This window comes from Sprattus sprattus (genome assembly GCF_963457725.1).
Source record: "Sprattus sprattus genome assembly, chromosome: 4".
In the NCBI taxonomy this organism is placed as follows: Eukaryota; Metazoa; Chordata; class Actinopteri; order Clupeiformes; family Clupeidae; genus Sprattus; species Sprattus sprattus.
This window is the reverse complement of record NC_137923.1, coordinates 28,590,134-28,610,133: the sequence shown is the minus strand read 5'-3', so window position 1 is coordinate 28,610,133 and position 20,000 is coordinate 28,590,134. Positions and strand designations below refer to the sequence as shown.

Sequence of the window (20,000 nt, the reverse complement as noted above, 5' to 3'; positions counted from 1 at the left end):
GCTCAGCCCACAGCAAACGTCATAGTCACTCAGCATCAACCCCTCTACCCCCTTAATGCATAACAATAGGTTACCACTAAATCAATCAATCTGTCAAACTTATTATCTGTCAGTAAATATATCTATCTATCTATCTATCTGTTTGTCTGTCTATATATTTATCTATCTATCTATCTTTCTATCTATCTGTCTTTCTATCTATCTATGTATCTGTCCATCTGTCCGTCTGTTCGTCTGTCTAGTCATGATTCATAAGTAAGAGTTTGCTATGTTCCGATGTCCTGCATATGATTTGGTCCCATGTTGTGCAGTGAGAGCCCTTAACCTGTGAGCACCTTGTTCAGCCTGTTTATCATGTTCACCATCCTGTGCAACTGCTGCTTCATGGCCATGTCTGACCCGCCCCACTGGACCAAGTACCTCGAGTGAGTACACAACCCTCTAACCCACCACTGACACAACACTCTAACTCACCACTGACACAACACTCTAACTCACCACTGACACAGCACTCTAACTCACCACTGACACAACACTCTAACCCACCACTGACACAACACTCTAACCCACCACTGACACAACACTCTAACCCACCACTGACACAACACTCTAACTCACCACTGACACAACACTCTAACTCACCACTGACACAACACTCTAACTCACCACTGACACCAACTCTCTAACCCACCACTGACACAACACTCTAACCCACCACTGACACAACACTCTAACCCACCACTGACACAACACTCTAACCCACCACTGACACAACACTCTAACCCACCACTGACACAACGCTCTAACTCACCACTGACACAACGCTCTAACTCACCACTGACACAACACTCTAACCCACCACTGACACAACACTCTAATTCACCACTGACTCTAACTCACCACTGACACAACACTCTAACTCACCACTGACACAAGCCTCTAACTCCCCACTGACACAACACTCTAACTCACCACTGACACAACCCTCTAACTCACCACTGACACAAGCCTCTAACTCCCCACTGACACAACCTTCCCTACTTATTATCTATCAGTAAATCTATCTATCTATCTATCTATCTATCTATCTATCTATCATAACCCCCCTCCCCCCCACCCCCATACTCTCATGACTTACGCAACCCCCCTGTCACAACCGACCCCCCCTCCCCCCACTCTCATGACTGTCATAACCCCCCCCCCCACCCCCCCTACTCTCATGACTGACACAACCCCCCCCCCACCCCCCCTACTCTCATGACTGACATAACACCCCCACCCCCCCTACTCTCATGACTGACATAACCCCCCCCCCACCCCCCTACTCTCATGACTGACACAACCCCCCTGTTACAACTGCCCCCTCCATTCTTACAACTGACATTACCCCCCCCACTCTCACACTTGACACAACTCTACTCTCAAGACTGAGGGGTCCATGAACAGTTGTCTAGACTGAGGTAGTCAGTTTCATATCTGTGACTTATAATTAGTTTATCTTATGTAGCGTTGATGCCATTGTTTCATACATGGATGCATGTATTGAATTTGTTATTCCAAAGTGTCTTTCATCTGGATGAATGGATGAAACCCAAACTCAAATAAGAATTTGTCCTGTTATTCCCATCATGCTCTCTCCAGTTATTCCCATCATGCTCTCTCCCGTTATTCCCATCATGCTCTCTCCTGTTAGTCCCATCATGCTCTGTCCCATCACTCCTGTCACGCTCTGTCCTGTTTTCCCATCATGCTCTCTCCCATCACTCCTGTCACACTCTGTCCTGTTATTCCTATCATGCTATGTCCTGTTATTCCTATCATGCTCTGTCCTGTTATTCCTACCATGCTCTGTCCTGTTATTCCTATCATGCTCTGTCCTGTTATTCCTATCATGCTCTGTCCTGTTATTCCTACCATGCTCTGTCCTGTTATTCCCATCATGCTCTCTCCTGTTATTCCTATCATGCTCTGTCCTGTTATTCCTATCATGCTCTGTCCTGTTATTCCCATCATGCTCTCTCATGTTATTCCTATCTTGCTCTGTCCTTTTATTCCTATCATGCTCTCCCCTGTTATTCCCATCATGCTTTCCCATCACTCCCAGGTTGACAGTATGTAGTACTGATGTTGTAAGTATGACGCCCACCCCGTCGCTGTCGCCTCTGCATCCGGAATGTGGAATGCCACACGGCTCTGTGTGATGTCACATCCTGTTGTATTTCAATACAGGCTTATGTTATTTAGACTGGGAGAGAGATGGATTGACAGAGAGCGAGAGAGATAGATACAGTATATATATATATATACAGCCGCGGAAAAAATTAAGAGACCACTTCAAAATTATCAGTTTCTCTGGTTTTACTATTTATTGGTATGTGTTAAAGTAAAATGTACATTTTAGTTTTATTCTATAACCTACTGGCAACATTCCTACCAAATTTCAAATAAAAATATTGTCATTTAGATCATTTATTTGCAGAAAAATGACAATTGGTCAAAATAGCAAAAAAGATGCAGTGTCTTCAGATCTCGAATAATGCAAAGAAAACAAGCTCATATTCATTTTTAAACTACACAATACTAATGCCTTAACTTAGGAAGAGTTCAGAAATCAATATTTGGTGGAATAACCTTGATTTAAAATCACAACTTTCATGTGTCTTGGCATGCTCTCCACCAGTCTTTCACATTGCCGTTGGGTGACTTTATGCTACTCCTGGCGCAAGAATTCAAGCAGCTCGGCTTCTTTTCATGGCTTGTGACCATCCATCTTCCTCTTGATCACATTTCAGAGTTTTTTTTATGGGATTCAGGTCTTGAAATTGGGCTGGCCATGACAGGGTCCTGATCTGGTGATACTCCATCCACACCTTTACTGGCCTGGCTGTGTGGCATGGAGCATTGCCCTGCTGGAAAAAACACTTCTCAGAGTTGGGGAACATTGTCAGAGCAAAAGGAAGCAAGTTTTTCTTCCGGGACAACGTTGTACTTGGCCTGGCTGAGGTTTGTAAAAGACCATAAGGATTGAACCAAAGCCGACTGGAGGGTCTCCTAGTTCGTCTTCTCTGATGAGTCCAATTTCACAGTAGGTGCAAGACTCTGTGGCTTGTAGGCCTCTCCAGGTCTCCGTCTAACCATCAGACGACCATGTGTTGGGCAAAGCTGAAAATTTGGTAGGAATGTTGCCAGTAGGTTATAGAATAAAACTAAAATTTACATTTTACTTTAACACATACCAATAAATAGTAAAACCAGAGAAACTGATAATTTTGAAGTGGTCTCTTAATTTTTTCCGCGGCTGTATATATATATAGAGAGAGAGAGAGAGAGAGAGAGAGAGGGAGGGAGAGAGAGAAAGAAACAGATATATAGACAAAGTGGGTGAAAGAGAGAAAGATAGACGTATATATAGAGAGAGAGAGCGGGAGGGAGAGAGAGAGAGAGAGAGAGAGAAAGAGATGTACCTATTCCTCTCTGTCTCACCTCTGCTGTGGGTTAAATCCCTTGTCAAACACTGTTTAACCTGCGGCCCATTTAAGGGCACTTTAATGTATTGAGCAGCTTACTGGAGGCAGGGGCGGAGTGGGACACAAAAATCCACCGGGACAATTCTGACTGCACCGGCCCACAACGTGCCCAAAACGTGCCCAAAACGTGCCCAACCCGCATCCCCTCCACCTCCCATATATCAACTACAGAAACAAACGGGCGGCTTTTGATCATTATTGTTAGATTTAGAGTTGATGTGTGGGTGACAGACATGACAGTGACAGTGACAGTGTATTTGTATATGTACATTTATGGAAATACGGAACAAATCGCGTCCCGTATTGGCTCAAATGTTATGCTAATTCGCAACAATGTGTCCTGTCAACTCACTCGCATCTAGTTGACGGCTGGTTGAATAAATCCGTAATTCTTGTACATTTTGATGCACTTTCCTCCAGCATCCGCCTCTTTTTCAGTCTGGCCTTTTTGCCCCCTCCTTTCTCCTTTCTCTTATGTCCCTCCATCAGGTCCGCTTCACCTGCTCTCTCTCCCTGATAGCCGCTAATTTATCTCCCTAGGTTCACTTGATAAAGGCAGAACGATACGAATTTCCCATGATGCTTTGCTCCGACCATTCTACATTCAACAAAAAAACGAATTAAATCGCTGGCCAATTTATTTGTGGTCATGAAAGTAATGGAGCGTCTGAATAAAAATAATTACATCAATATAGGAGGCTAAACAAAAATCAGAAGGTTGGATTAATGGGAGTGAGTTTGACAAACACCATAGGTGTGATGTACAGAGACAAATAGTGCTATAAACAGTGGTTGGACTGCTCAACCGTGTAACTCTCGGAGAACTTAGAGATTTTCACGGGACCATGATTTGACGAACATGTAAATTCGATGAATTTGACTTGACTGCTGCGAAGGCCGGTCTGCAGGCTGGTTCTCGAGAGATTATTGGCCGACCGGCCGACCGGGAAAAATCCCGGTGCTCCCGATGGCCACTCCGCCCCTGACTGGAGGCAAACTTTGGCATACACATGTCTGGCTGCTCTCTGTGAGTGAGTGCACTGTGACCTAGATGTGAACAGATTGTCTCAGCCAAATTGGTTAACACACTCGCCCAGCAAAACACTTGAATAGCTGGTCAGCTACTCAGCTTTAATGAAAGAGGAATGATGTGGCATGATGTGGATAACTCACATGTGGCTCCATACGGTTATTTCATGATTAACCTATCCTAACCTATGCTTTTTGAATGAGGACAGAAGCATGCAGGTTCAAATGACTGGGATTGCAAGCATGCAGATGGGTAGTGACGTCATCGTGTCCATACCATTGCTATTGCTGCCGCTAGGCCACCATGCTTCTATGAGTCAAAGTAATTTACTCTGGCTTAAGGATTTAAAGTCAAGTTGTCTACTGTAGTAGTATAGAATGCTTTATGTGTTATATGTATAATATATGAATGCAGTATTTGAAGTAGCAAAGCGCTTTAGGTTGTATGTGCAATAGTATTGGATAGAGTGCTAGTATGCTAGGGCACAGTAGAGAACGCAGAGTCACTGACTCAGTCCAGGGACCAGCAACACGCCTTTCATTGCTGTTAGATTTGACTCAGTCCAGGGACCAGCAGCACGGCTTTCATTGCTGTTAGATTTGACCCATTCCAGGGACCAGCAGCAGGCCTTTCATTGTTGTTAGATTTGGTCAGAGTTATGGCGTGAGGCTTTCCCCCTCTCTTTCTCTCTGTCTCTCTCTTTCTCTCTGTCTCTTCGCTCTCTCTCTCTCTTTCTCTCTTTCTCTCATTCCCTCTGTCTCTGTCTCTCTCTCCCTCTCTTTCTTCACACTCAGGCACACTGTGTGTGTGTGTGTGTGTGTGTGTGTGTGTGTGTGTGTGTGTGTGTGTGTGTGTGTGTGTGTTTGTGTGTGTGTGTGTGTGTGTGAGTGTTGGTGTGTGCGCGCGTGTGGTTCACATACTCACCCCAGTGCCTATCTGTCTCTCTCTCTCCCCCTCCCTGCTCAGGTACATGTTCACAGGCATCTACACGTTCGAGTCCGGAATCAAGATCCTGGCCAGGGGCTTCTGTGTGGGGCCCTTTACCTTCCTCAGGGACCCCTGGAACTGGCTGGACTTCAGCGTCATCAGCATGGCGTGAGTACAGAACAGACGCAGACAAATAGCATCACACACTCATCAGCATGGCGTGAGTACAATACCGGCGCAGACAAATAGCATCACATACTCATCAGCATGATGTGAGTAGAATACTGGCGCAGACAAATAGCATAACACACTGGGGGAGCCATAGGAGGCAGGGTCATTGGGTGGTTGAGCCAATAGGAGGCAGGATTCATTGGGTGGAGGAGCCAATGGGAGGCAGGGTCATTGGGTGGGGGAGCCAGTGGGAGGCAGGTTCATTGGGTGGTGAAGCCAATAGGAGGCAGGGTCATTGGGTGGGGGAGCCAATGGAAGGCAGGGTCATTGGGAGGGAGAGCTAATAGGAGGCAGGGTCATTCGGTGCGGGAGCCAATAGGAGGCAGGGTTATGCCTGAGGGGTTGGGCTGACATGGCTCCTGTCTGTGCTCTCCTGGCATTTACCGTAAAAAATTGAAAAAATATTTTTTAAAGATATTTTTTATTCACTTCTGAGAGTTCAAGCAGCTCATTAGAGCCAGTGCAAGGCTGCGTGAGATAGCAGGATAAAGCCATCTGTGTCTGAGACCAACCCAGCTGGGCTGATTTAAGGTGAGGTAGTACTGATGCAAGAGAGGACTCAGCTGGGCCGATTTAGGGTGAGGTAGTACTGATGCAAGAGAGGACTCAGCTGGGCCGATTTAGGGTGAGGTAGTACTGATGCAAGAGAGGACTCAGCTGGGCCGATTTAGGGTGAGGTAGTACTGATGCAAGAGAGGATGTCCTAAAAAGATTAATTAATATTCTCTTTACCCCTCATAAAATAGGCAAATCACTAGTCAGTGTTCTTTAAAGGCGACAGTACTACAGGAGGTAGCAAAGTCATTTAGTTATCAGAAAGTTGCTAGTTCCATTCCCTGTCGAAGCGTCCTTGAGCAAGACACTGAACCCCTAATTGCTCCTGATGTGCAGTGTGCCATCAGTGTAAATATAAAATGTGTATACATCCTTGTAAGTCACTTTGGATAAAAGCGTCTGCTAAATGACTAAATGTAAATGTGCAATCAAAGAATGAGGATGCCAGGTGAGAGGGAGAGAGAGAGACAGGGAGCAGGGACGGACTGGGGCTCAAAAAAGGCCCTGGACTTTTTCCAAAATTTAGGCCCACAGCCCATACGCGATTTTGTGTTTAAATATCCACTTGTCAGCGTTCCAAGATACTATACCACAAGCCTACTAAACTGAAGATATTCACAAATAAATACATTTCACAATCAATAATCATTTCTGAGGTGTTTATTTATAACAAAGGTACAATAAAAAAAAGTATTTTGAGAACACTTTCAAAGAAGGTAGGCCTAACCGGTATTTTAACTTGAACTTAAAAATGTACTTAATGCTGTGGCAGTAAAAGCTTCCTCAACAGGGTACTGGTCTCTCCAACTCTACGATGAGCTCATTGTCCAGGGACATTAGGATGTCCTTCTCAGTGGCCATAAGCATAAATGCTTCAAGGTGCTCCTGAGAATTAGGCTAGTGCTCCTTAATCTGGACTTGATGTATTTGAGGACAGAAAAACTTCTCCCACAGGCTACTTGGGTCACAGGAAGAGTGAGGAGAAATTTGTAACCTAGGCCCAGGATATGGTACATGCATCCGTTAGGAGGTTGTATCTAGACAGAATCTGATAACAACATACTGGGCAATCTTTGCATGATTTGCACGGGCCTTTTTTGAGCCCCAGTCCGTCCCTGACTACTTGTAATTAGACTCATTAGACCATTTGGAAAAAGAGGACAAAACAGTGTTTGTGTTTGAATGTGTGAGAGGGAGAGAGGGCGAGAGAGAGAGAGAGAGAGAGAGAGAGAGAGAGACTACTAAAAGGCTACGCTCCCTCTCCAAAACGTAAAACTAGCCTATTTTCTTCCCCTTTTCTTACATATCAAAAATGACACGGGAAATTAATGAAAAAGTCGCGAACTACGAAATGACGGTGTTATTTTATCATTTCCCATATTGCGTTATTATTTTACGCATTAACGCTGTCAGCTCCAAACACGTCAAGTTGGCCTGCCCCGAATCGTGCTGAAAACTCGACGTTCATAGCAAGATAATCCAAATAAAAAGGTGAGCCTATAGCCTACTTATGTAACTACTGCTTCTGCAACTTACCGGTACTTCTCGCTCTTCTACACTGGGTCTGTCCCTGCACTACCGGGGGATGCACAGCCTCAACCTCCTCCTCTTGGCCGTCCTGCGGAGGCTCGTTAGGCCTACTAAATAACTCTGTAATCTTTTTGCATGTTGATGCCTCAACCGCCAATAATTTGGCCTTTTTTTCTTTCGACTTTTCCCAGCCACCTTTCTCCTTGCGCTTCCTACCTGACATTCCTTCTTCTTTATGTTTTTTGTTTGTTTTAACATTGGTGAGGTGTACCTTTCCCCCGCGTAGCCTAATTATTTATTGTAATAGCGCCCTCTGTTGTTTTGACGTTAATATCGCTAGGATTTTTTTTTTTCCTACGATGAACACGTCGGCCTAGGCCACATAAAGGGACGGCCGTTCTGGACTTTGACAGAACGTCCTACCGGTCAGTCCGCCCCTGACAGGGAGAGAGGGAAAGAGAGAGAGGAAAGGCGAGAGACAGGGAGAGAGGGAGTGAGAGAGAGAAGATAGGACTCAACATGCCGCTGTCCATGGTGCTGAATGGAGAGAACATCTGACTGTAGAAATAGATGTTGCCATCATCTGATCCCAGACCACAGATACAAAGTCTTTAAATGTTTTAAAGAGGACCTATTATGCTCTTATGTTTTTTCCCTTTGTGCCTGTAAGCGGTCTGCAAAGTTACAATCCCACAAAGTTACAAGTGCAGCCCAGAGGGAGAAACTCTCTCTCACAGAAACCACTTTTTTCTGCAGCCTGAAACACCTGATTCTAATTACAGCTCTTTCCCTTTTTCACATCATGACGCAATCTCGTAACACAATCCTTATTGCCTGCCTAGCTGATCAGTCAGAGCACACTGGGCGTGGGGATTGGGGGCTTAAAGACACTGGGGGCTTAAAGAGACTGGGGGCTTAAAGCCTCACCTACAGTACCATCAGGCTCAACAGCAGTCAGGTACAGGTGCAGCTAGGTGTGCAATCTGTGCAGGAGAAATCGACTAAACGCTGTCCATGGTAATGAACAACACATCCAAAGGACACCATTCTGTTGTCACCGATTTGGGGTAGTTCTGGTTCAGCCTCTGCAGCTCTTTGCTGTAACCGGAGACCCAGAGCCTGTTTCCTCCTCCAGCCCCAGAGCCTGTTTCCTCCTCCAGCCCCAGAGCCTGTTTCCTTCTCCAGCACCAGAGCCTGTTTCCTCCTCCAGACCCAGAGCCTGTTTCATCCTCCAGCCCCCTGCCTGCCCTGATCCGCTCCTGAACTGCAGGGCAAAGCCACTGAGATGTCAATCCCCTGCCTTTGCGTGTCTGGCTCCATAATTCGCCGGCAGGGGAGTCTATCCATAACAAACAGAAAAAAAAAACACACACACACAGTGTGCCTGCGCTTTCAGGTCACAACTGTAATTTTATTTTTTAAATATGGCAGTGAATATTCTGGATAATGCTAAGCCTTTGGGGGCGAGCCAGTGTTTGCCCTAACACACGGACCTGCACGGACACACGGCGTGGACATCAGAGGACACCAGTGACTGTGTGTCCGCCTGTCCATCTGCTTGTCTGTCAGTCAGGCTGTTTGTGTCTGTCCACCTGCCTGGTGACCTGAGTGACTAACATGACTGCAGTAAAGCTGACATGACTGCAGTAAAGCTGATAAAACTCCTGGAAATGCTAGGTTTCCATCCCTTTGGACGATCTGAGTGATTCACATGACTGCAGTAAGGCTGATAAAACTCCTCTAAATGTTCAGCTTGCATCCCTATGGACGATGTCCTGTTTGCTGTTTTGGGAAAGAGTGGTGACAAGAACATAGTGTTGAAACATGATGAAAGGGATGTATTAGTGTGTTGGAGTTGTAAGAAATGATAGAGGTTTCTTTGTTTCTGATGCAGCAATCTTTATTCCAATATTGTGCAGTGACGAAGCAGCCTTACTCCGGATTCAGCGGTGTAGGACTGAATAACAAGCATCCCCAATTCTAGGCATATATACTTTTTTAAGACCACTCCTAGGCCTCCAATGTAAATGAGCTAGGCTTGTAATGCAAACAGGTCTGGCAACCTTTTGTGTTGTATATGATAATCTGGTTTCTCTGTCTGAGATGGTTCTCAATGGCTTCCCCCATTCCCATACTATGATTAATTGCAGTCACTCACACCTCAGTTTGCTTCCTGACCCCAGGTGTCTGAGGAAATCCAGTGTGGGGCCTTTTCCTTTGTGACCATGATAAGATAACCAACTTCTGGTGGTCACAGCAGCTGCTTGATCATGAATCTTACAGAGTGCATGTGTGTATTAGTGTGTTGGAGTGCATTGTGTATGTGTCTAAAACATGGAAATAGAATATTGTGTGAAAGAGAGAGAGGGGAGGCAGGAGAGAGAGGGAGAGAGAGAGAAGGAAGGGGGAGAAGAGAGAGAGAGATAGAAGGAGAGCGAGAGAGAGAGAGGGGGGAAGGGAGAGGAGAGAGAGAAGAGGGGGGAGGAGAGAGGGGGAGACAGAGGGAAGGGGGAGGAGAGAGAGATGGAGAGAGAAGGAGAGAGAGATGGAAGGAGAGTGAGAGAGAGAGAAGGAAGGAAGGGAGAGAAGAGAGAGGGAGAGAGAGAAGGGGGGGAGGAAAGAGAGAGAGAGGGATTGAGAGAGAGAGATGGAAGGAGAGCGAGAGAGAGAGAGGGAAGGGATAGGAGATAGAGAGGGAATGAGAGAGAAAAGGTGGGGGGAGGGAGAGAGAGAGAGAGGGAGGAAGAGGAGATAGAGAGGGAATGAGAGAGAGAAAGGGGAGGAGATAGAGAGAGAGAGAGAGAGAGAGAGAGGGAGAGAGAGGAAATGAGAGTGTTGCAGGTAGTTTCAGCATTAGCCAGGTGGCCTACATGTTCAGTCCTTGAGTGCCTGTGAAAGTGGTTGTGGATTATCACCCACACAGAGCACTTACAGCAGAGAGAACTCTCCTGAAGCCCTCATGCCTTCTTAGTGGCATATGTTAAGTATGCAACGTACGTATGACCAATCATGGCCAAACAAGACTCAAGTTCTGACAAACACGAGTTCTAGTGTTTAGGCTGTCATTGGCCAAGCGTCTGTTTCCCTGAACTTGTCAAAAAGTGTCAGTGGTTACGCTTTGGAGTGTCTGTGAAGTGTCCTGGAATGTTTGTGAGAGGTGTGTACACTTCAGAGAGTCTGTGAAGTGAGCTGGTGTGTTTGTGAGGGTTGTGTACCTGGTGTGTTTGTGAGGGTGGAAGTTCATTTCAGCCCAGTGGGAGCCTTTGAGAGCTGACAGGTTTGACATATTGGACATGATCTGCAGGATTGTTTTGCTTTCCCATGAGGCTTTGGGGTTACAGTTTTTAATCATTTATCCTTCAGGCTTTTTCTCATTCCAACACAAAAGCCTGTTCATCTCACCAGCACTCTATATTAAAAATATTATCTAAATATTTGCTCTACAGTTTACTGGAGTGAGCCGTATCGGCACTCTTTCATTTATATATTTACATATTTGCATTTTTTTTTAAATATTCTAATTGTTTCTCCTTTTCAGTAATTCAGCCACAACTAGAATTTCGAAAAGTAGGGTTTTGAAAGAAAAGCAGAATTAAATGGCACAAGCGTTTCACTGAAACTGACCACACCAACGTTAATCAGCACCATTTAAGCTGTATGTAGTGCTAATTGTGTGCATTCTCCTGTTGTCTTCCCTGCCTTTCACAGCTATTTGACAGAGTTTGTGGACCTCGGCAATGTCTCTGCGCTGCGGACCTTCAGAGTTCTCAGAGCGCTGAAAACAATATCAGTCATACCAGGTACTTTCACTTTCCCTTTGCCTTACAAATCTGTGCTTTGCTTAAAAGTCTCAATACAAGATGTAAGAACTTACTTCAGTCTGCGTTATTTTAATAACTGCATACCGTATGAACTGCCATTACTTAACTCTGATTAATGAAGAATTTACTAATAACTTCTGCCATGTTCTGGTTAAACAATTCTGCTGGTGGGAGTTCAGTTTGGTTCTGTGACTTCTTGAACCCTCTGTGTTCCTGCAGGCCTGAAGACCATTGTGGGTGCACTGATTCAGTCTGTGAAGAAGCTAGCAGACGTCATGATCCTCACCCTGTTCTGTCTGAGTGTCTTCGCTCTGATTGGCCTGCAGCTCTTCATGGGCATGCTGCGACAGAAGTGTGTGCGGAGCACTGCCCACTGCGTCAACTCCTCCTACAACGGCGATGACCAGTTCGTCTGCAATAACAGGACCTGGCTGTCCATGACCGACTTCACCACCAGCGAAGGTGTGTTCACCGTCATGTCCTCATGTTAAGGAAGAAATGTCATGTCCTCATGTAGCAGAGAAGTTTATCTATAAGGAAACTTAAGGCTCCTAAATGTTCTCATAAGCGTCTGACAACATTGCAAGGATCCCTTCAGAGGTACACGTGTGTCTGATGTAGCACCCCATTCAGGGCCTGCAGATGATTACCGAAGGGAGGCGCTCTCCTTTGAGTGCCCACTCCAGCACCACACGGTTTGGTCAGTCAACTACAGGCACTGACCAAACAGAGACAAGTGAAACACTGACTGTACAAACAGTTACTGGGGTAAAAACAATGACTGTACAAACAGTTTCTTTCCATGTTCCCTGCTTGGACCCAAACCGTTCTAGAAAAGGGGCCCATGTTGAAAACTCTTACCTATACAACTCCTCTGGTCATCATATATGCTATCCTTTACTAACTATACTAGTGTATACCATAACACACTGTACCATAACATACTATACTCATCTGGTCATCATATATGCTATCCTTTACTAGTGTATTCCATAGCACACTGTACCATAACATACCATACTGAACAATGTGATGAAAGGCACATAAACTGAGGCTAATGGAGAAGGTCTCAAGCCCAAACTATATAGACTGAGGCTAATGGAGTCACTAATGATGGAAGAAATTACGCTTTTTTCAAAAACCAAGTAGCTATATGTTTCATAAATGTGCTTATTTATCCATTTACTTCCTTTCTGTCTTATAGATAACTATTATAAGATAGAGGGAGCAAAGGATGCCTTAATATGTGGATACGGAAACGACGCTGGGTGAGTACATGCATTTGCCTCCCTCATGATGCTGTCCTTGTGCATCAGTTGGCTCTCACCAATACTCAGCTCAGCACCTGTCAAGCACACTCGGAGCTGAAGATGCGTCCATTTAGTCCATACCTGTGCAGACTACATGGTCACACTAAGCACATAGCGTAAAGCGCATAGCGCATAGCACATAGCACATAGCACATAGCACACAGCACATAGCACACAGCTCATAGCTCATAGCACTTAGCATAGGCCACTCATATTACAGGCCTGTCAGGAAAAAATCCTGAACTCTTCTAAGTTGTTTGAAATACTTAGAATAAAATGACACCACAAACCACAGCAAAGTTTATAACAGATCTATTACGCTTAGGCCTTTTAAGCGGAGAGGTATTTGACGCCGTCTCGCATCACCTCTGAGCTCTTGCTCCTGGCGCAAGACCATTTATTAGAATTCACAGCATAGGTTACAAAATACATTTTAACCCCTCCTCTGTCCGGAGTTGCCATCTGGCCTCTGTCCTACTAAGATAAGAAACCTTGCTTAATTAAAACAAACAATCACGAAGAGTTTAACAGAACACCTGGCCTCATCAATCGCCATTGCAATCTCAATGTAAACATTCATGACATCAGTTGGTTTTTCCCAGCGTTTGGAGACGAAGTTGTAAATACCTTAACTAAACAATGCCTTTCTAAGATAACTTCAACCCCCTCTCTCAAGAGACAGCATTCCATTGAACAAGACAGAGAAACAGGGCACATAACCAACAGCACAGAACACTTTAGAAAATAGCAGTTATAAGAATTTCCTTTAAGTCTAACACTTCATGATAATATTTAATAATTTCCTTCACATTTCCCTCCTTTTTATCATGAAAGATAACTCTAATAAAGAAATAACCCTATCTCCTTCAGTTGTCTTCATAGGCATCATTACACTAAACATCATCCTCCTGATAAGTCAATAGAGCATCAAATTCTTGTGATAGCATTACACTCTGTACAGAATTACATACTACACTAGAAATGAGAACTTTTTACTATAAACCCAAAGTACACCTGTAATCATCACTAATAGCAACAGTCTAGACATTTTTGTAACCAAATTACACTATTTATGCAATTTACAGAAAAACAATAAACCATATAAACAAAAAACACAGTAAAACAAAAAATGGATACACCAATACTATATTGAGTAAAATTTCGAATTCGGCACGAATCCGGCACGAATTCGGTGACTATCAGACGGTCAAGAGCTAAATATCTCAACCCCCGGGAGGGAACCACTAAACCTTACTCAAAGCTAGTGGTGCATCCTAATAATAATCTAAGTTAACAGTGTGACAGGTGAATACAGGTGGAGCGTTGGCGTTGGCTGTTGGTGTGGCCAGTAGCACTTGGTATGGTCACTCCCACCTTCACCTGGCCTTGTTCCTGTGGGGACACAGAAAAAAAACTCGAACAGTATGTTGCACTTAACAGTTGGAGTGAGATCTATATTCTGTATAAGTATATCAAAGATTGACTTTGAGCAGGGGTAATGTGCATACTTAAAACTACCAAAACAAAACAATCAGGCCATTGTATACCTCATTCACAAAATGTCAGACCTTATCATTTCACATTGCTTCACTAAAAGACTAAAAAATTTTTTTTTATAGTTTATTAATACATAATAGTTATTATGTATGCACCTCCCCCCTGTTGAGACATGTATAGTCACATGACTCAAAATTGCTTCCCATTTATATCTATATTTATATTCATATTGATAGGTAATTGAATTGCTTCAAGTAACACTTGTAACAACTTTTATATTTAACTAAAATGTGTGAAGCAGCAAAAGCCTTTGCTGTCCATGTATACATTTCCTGCCATTTGAGATAACAGACATGCCCTGATCAATGCAACTATCTCTCTGCTTAAACAAACAAGCTAGACATCAATCACTTCCATTGACAACCTAGAATCTCTGAGCAGAGACCCCTGATATGACCCTGTAGCAGCATCTCCATGCAGTGTATGCCAGCTACGCAAAACTATGGGCTGAAAATCAACAATGAACTCTTTACTTTTCAATCACCCCAAATAAAAAATCCCAGAAAGAATGAAAAACGCGATTTCTCCTAAACCAAAACATCTCTATACAAAAACAATCGATCCTCAGATAATGGATCAGACAAAACAACTAGAACAAACACACACACACACAGCCTTCTGCTGCACTATTCCATGGTGTAACATGACCACATACAGCCAGTCACGTAAACAACCTGCATGGGCCTAGATCAAGGGTCTTCAACAGGGGGTCCGCGACCCCCAGGGGGTCCGCGGAGGTACTGCAGGGGGGTCGCGAAATCTTTGGTTGATAAGATAATTTTTTTTAATATTTCTAAAAAAAATAAATAAATAAAAAAATCAACCAATTTTTTTTCCACAAATTTAAATGTCTTCCAAATCAGAATTGTATTTATTCCCTTTAAATTTACATTAACATAAATCCAACATATTGTAGCGAACGCATAAATTGATCGAGAAGACGTTATCTTTCAGTCCAATCGACACCCACAGCTACCCACAGGAGCTCTTTCAAGCTGGGCACCGGTTCACTCACAGCACCTTTCATGCACAGGCACTAGCCAATCAGATCGCGTTTCTGCTCAAGTCTAAAGAGCGCGAAGGTCAAAAATAAAAGATGGCGGACCAAACTCCATAGCTGGTCTTGTTTGTACCTATAAATTGTTAGTTTGACATTTTTTTGCTTAGATTTAAAAAAATAATAATAAAGAGAAATAGACACTGTAAAAGGTCAAAAAACGTTAATTGTAACTGAAAAATAAGTGAGGATTTGCGAGGTGTGTGAGCCTCCTAGCTAATGTTAGCATGCTACTACCTACAATCTTAACAACTCTAGCGGTGTGATTGGTTTGTTGACCTGTCAATCTCACTATAACATCTATGTTGTCAACACAACTCCATGCGCCAGACTCCTCCTCCGTCATCCGTTGGATCGTGTCAGTCAGGAGTAATTGAAAAGAAGATACATCTCACTAATGTGGGAGGATGTGTGCCATCGACACAATAACAGGGTAGCTATGTTTTTTTGGCACTAGGCCCAGTATATTATAAACAATATTTTATGCAATTTATATAGTAGGGGGTCCCTGCTCATCTCGCCATCAGTTTGGGGGTCCCTGGCCTGAAAAACGTTGAAGACCCTTGGCCTAGATAATATGTCTATAATGTTTCTTATGTTTTTCCCAAAAAAGTATCTTCTTTCCATATAGGCTACCTTTAAAAAACATACACCCAGGACGAAGACTTTGTCCCATAACAACATGCTCACAATTACTCGTAATTGTAACCACATACAATGATCTTATCTTTTAAAATAAATCATGTAGGCTCAATCTTATATCTCAAGTATTCAGTCCTGCTCCATGGCTATTAGAACACCTTACGTGTGAACTAAATGTATGGATCAGATATTAATCTTGCGTTGTCGCTTCTGACAGACAAAAGTACCGATTTTAAGAATCTCACTATTAATTTTAACTTGGTTAACATTCTCGTAATTTCGTTTGTTTTAAGAATTTTCCGACAGCGTCGAGTATTTAATTCGGAAAGTAAATGTTGCTAACTTTCCTTCAAGTCATACAGCTTTATACCTGTGTTAGGCTACTTCTACACAGCCAAGATACTTGGCAGTACCGTCAGCCTGTAGATTAGTCGAAGGGGAGAACACCCCTTTACCCTGCACACACGGTCATAGCTTTACCATTAAGGAGACCGTATACTTTGTTTTACTATTAATGCTATAATTAACCAATTAGATGACTATAGAAGTGACTTTCTAACCTCTACGCTGAGTTTTAAGACAGATCATTCAAATTATGTCCATGTGAGTGAAAACACATACCACAAAACCCAGCCATGTAAATAAATTAACCCATGTATAGAAAGTCTCTGAACTTGCTTTTTGCGCTTCTTATATTAATACACTTGCTGTTTAACTATCCCATAGCCTTGCCGTCTTTCCTACCTACTCCTTGATATGGCTAAGCCTAGTTTAGTCATTACATCTTATTCAAGAAGATTTAAACGGACAGAGGATGAACCCGACTTGTAATTTTAAAGAGTATCCTGTTAGCGAATTATTTATCTGTTGACATTGTTGCCACTGTTATAGTTTCTTTTTTCGAGTTAAACTAATGCCGACCTTCTTTTAACTAATTCTCGTGACTATTCGTATTTTCTTTGGCATAAAGACTCATAGTTAGGCTATTGCTCTTTCAACTCTGACTAAGTTCAATTCATAACTTCTTTGCGCTAATATCCTGAATTCTCTATTATGCCTCGCCACACTCTTTAAGGGATGCGGCTACTCTTATACTAACTTTATCATTTCTGCACTATATTAGGCAAATCCATTATGGAATAGAGACATTTCGGTTGATCAGACTGAAATTCCTAATTCTGTAATCGATCTGCACTTATATTATTTATATCATGTATCAAATAGCATATAGATTTAGCGTCATCATTATCATAATACTCAATACAATTATTGTATGCCTCTTTAATGCTGCGATGATGATGTTCTCTCCCTCGCCTGCGTCTCTATAAGGAGACGGACTTTAGTATTATTTTTACTTTCTTTTATTTCGAGTCCCTACATACTCATCACCCTCTTCAGAGCTTATCAAACTTGCTTTTTCTTTTCTCCCTTCTTCTTTCTCTACTTCTCCAGCTTTCTATAATAACATGCTGTTTCTTTCTTTGCTCTTATAATCCACACTTATACCTTTCTTCTTCTCCCAATAGGGCTTGTTTCAACCAGTGCTCAAATTCTAGGCTTTGGGCTTCAGCGAAGTCTTCTCATACGCTATGATTTCTGAAGACACGTTAGAACCTTTCTCCAAAACTTATTATAATTAGGACGAGCTGTAAACGTATTGCGAACTATAAACAGTTGTCATACATTCATTTAAGTAATACATAAGTATGACTTTTCACGGATCGTGGTCAATTTACCTTGTCTGTTAGTGATGACGTCATAACTGCTCGACCACGCCATGTCAATGAAACGAGACACAGTTTTTTCCGCTCAACTACGTTTCTCTATCCAACCTTCTACGTACTTTGTATGGCTAATTTGGCTATTAGTATGTTTCCTTAACCATGTACTTCTTATTGCCACTACAATATTACTATGGTGAGTTTTTGGGGATTAAACAGAATATCTCAAATGCATCAGTAAAAGCGTCGGAACACAAAACTCTGCGGTGCCCGGCTTTTCACTGTTTTAATTCTGCTTAATCACTAAACTCCACTCACACACAACATTCATACAGACGTCCATTCATACCGATGCAAATCACTCTACACCACTCAAGTCCCAGACTTGTTAAAAACATGTTTTTGAAGTCCCCGACTTCATGAAATTCCCAGAATCTCATTATAGCTATTGTCTGTTTTTTAAAGCAGGCCCCAGGCATCAACTTTTAACTACTACTCTGTTAGTAAATGACTAGTACACTTACTTATATGTGGGTCAAAGCTGATTCCAGATCCCGTCAGATCCACCTCCCAGGTGCAGAACCGTCAGCTGGCCTATGCAGAATTTCACTACACAGGTCTTTCTGCCAAACGTAGTCGTGGCAGGCGTTGCAACGTCGTCAGCTTCCAGGGTCTGCATCTCGGCGGCGATCTTGAGGGATCCAGCTCGTAAGGACCAAGATGTCAGGAAAAAATCCTGAACTCTTCTAAGTTGTTTGAAATACTTAGAATAAAATGACACCACAAACCACAGCAAAGTTTATAACAGATCTATTACGCTTAGGCCTTTTAAGCGGAGAGGTATTTGACGCCGTCTCGCATCACCTCTGAGCTCTTGCTCCTGGCGCAAGACCATTTATTAGAATTCACAGCATAGGTTACAAAATACATTTTAACCCCTCCTCTGTCCGGAGTTGCCATCTGGCCTCTGTCCTACTAAGATAAGAAACCTTGCTTAATTAAAACAAACAATCACGAAGAGTTTAACAGAACACCTGGCCTCATCAATCGCCATTGCAATCTCAATGTAAACATTCATGACATCAGTTGGTTTTTCCCAGCGTTTGGAGACGAAGTTGTAAATACCTTAACTAAACAATGCCTTTCTAAGATAACTTCAACCCCCTCTCTCAAGAGACAGCATTCCATTGAACAAGACAGAGAAACAGGGCACATAACCAACAGCACAGAACACTTTAGAAAATAGCAGTTATAAGAATTTCCTTTAAGTCTAACACTTCATGATAATATTTAATAATTTCCTTCACAAGGCCACACGTAGCACATAGCACAGCAAGGAGCTGTGTGAGAGTGAGGGGTGTGAAGGGTTTTTGAGGTCATCACAATCAAGGACAGAGGTAATCACTATAAGGTCATCACAATGAAGGACTGAGGTCATCAAAATGAGGTCATCACAATGAAGGACTGAGGTCATCATAATGAAGTCATCACAATGAAGGACTGAGATCATCACAATGAGGTCATCACAATGAAGGACTGAGGTCATCACAATGAAGGACCCTCAAAGTAAAGTATCAGTTGTCCTAATGGAATCAGACCTAAAGGTGAGAATGGCAAAAGCAGCATGGGTGTCTGCATAAAGCTCAATAACACTCTTCTAACAAAAGGCTGGTGGATTATAGCAGTGGTGGCTCTGCATCTGTTCTGAGCATGACCAGCCCCCTCACAAACACAGGACCTCATCTTCCTCACTGACAAACACAGGACCTCATCTTCCACACAAACAAACACAGGACCTCATCTTCCACACAAACACAGGACCTCATCTTCCACACAAACAAACACAGGACCTCATCTTCCTCACTGACAAACACAGGACCTCATCTTCTTCATTGACAAACGCAGGACCTCATCTTCCACACAAACACAGGACCTCATCTTCCTCTCAAGCAAACACAGGACCTCCTCTTCCTCAATGACAAACACAAGACATCATCTTCCACACAAACACAGGACCTCATCTTCCACACAAACAAACACAGGACCTCATCTTCCACCCAAGCAAACACAGGACCTCCTCTTCCTCACTGAC

At 43.2% G+C, this 20,000-nt stretch overlaps 1 protein-coding gene across 1 annotated transcript in view; it reads left to right on the top strand.

Moving 5' to 3' along the window:
• The window catches only part of LOC308363445 (sodium channel protein type 4 subunit alpha-like), a gene marked incomplete at both ends in the record, with an annotated part of 111,766 nt that overhangs the window by 5,286 nt on the left and 86,480 nt on the right, over positions 1-20,000 (top strand). Inside the window, 5 exons of the mRNA XM_080836254.1 lie at positions 345-425; positions 5,524-5,652; positions 11,509-11,600; positions 11,841-12,083; positions 12,826-12,889. Of these exons, the coding sequence (XP_080692380.1) occupies positions 345-425; positions 5,524-5,652; positions 11,509-11,600; positions 11,841-12,083; positions 12,826-12,889 (609 nt within the window). The remainder of the gene's footprint in view (positions 1-344; positions 426-5,523; positions 5,653-11,508; positions 11,601-11,840; positions 12,084-12,825; positions 12,890-20,000) is intronic.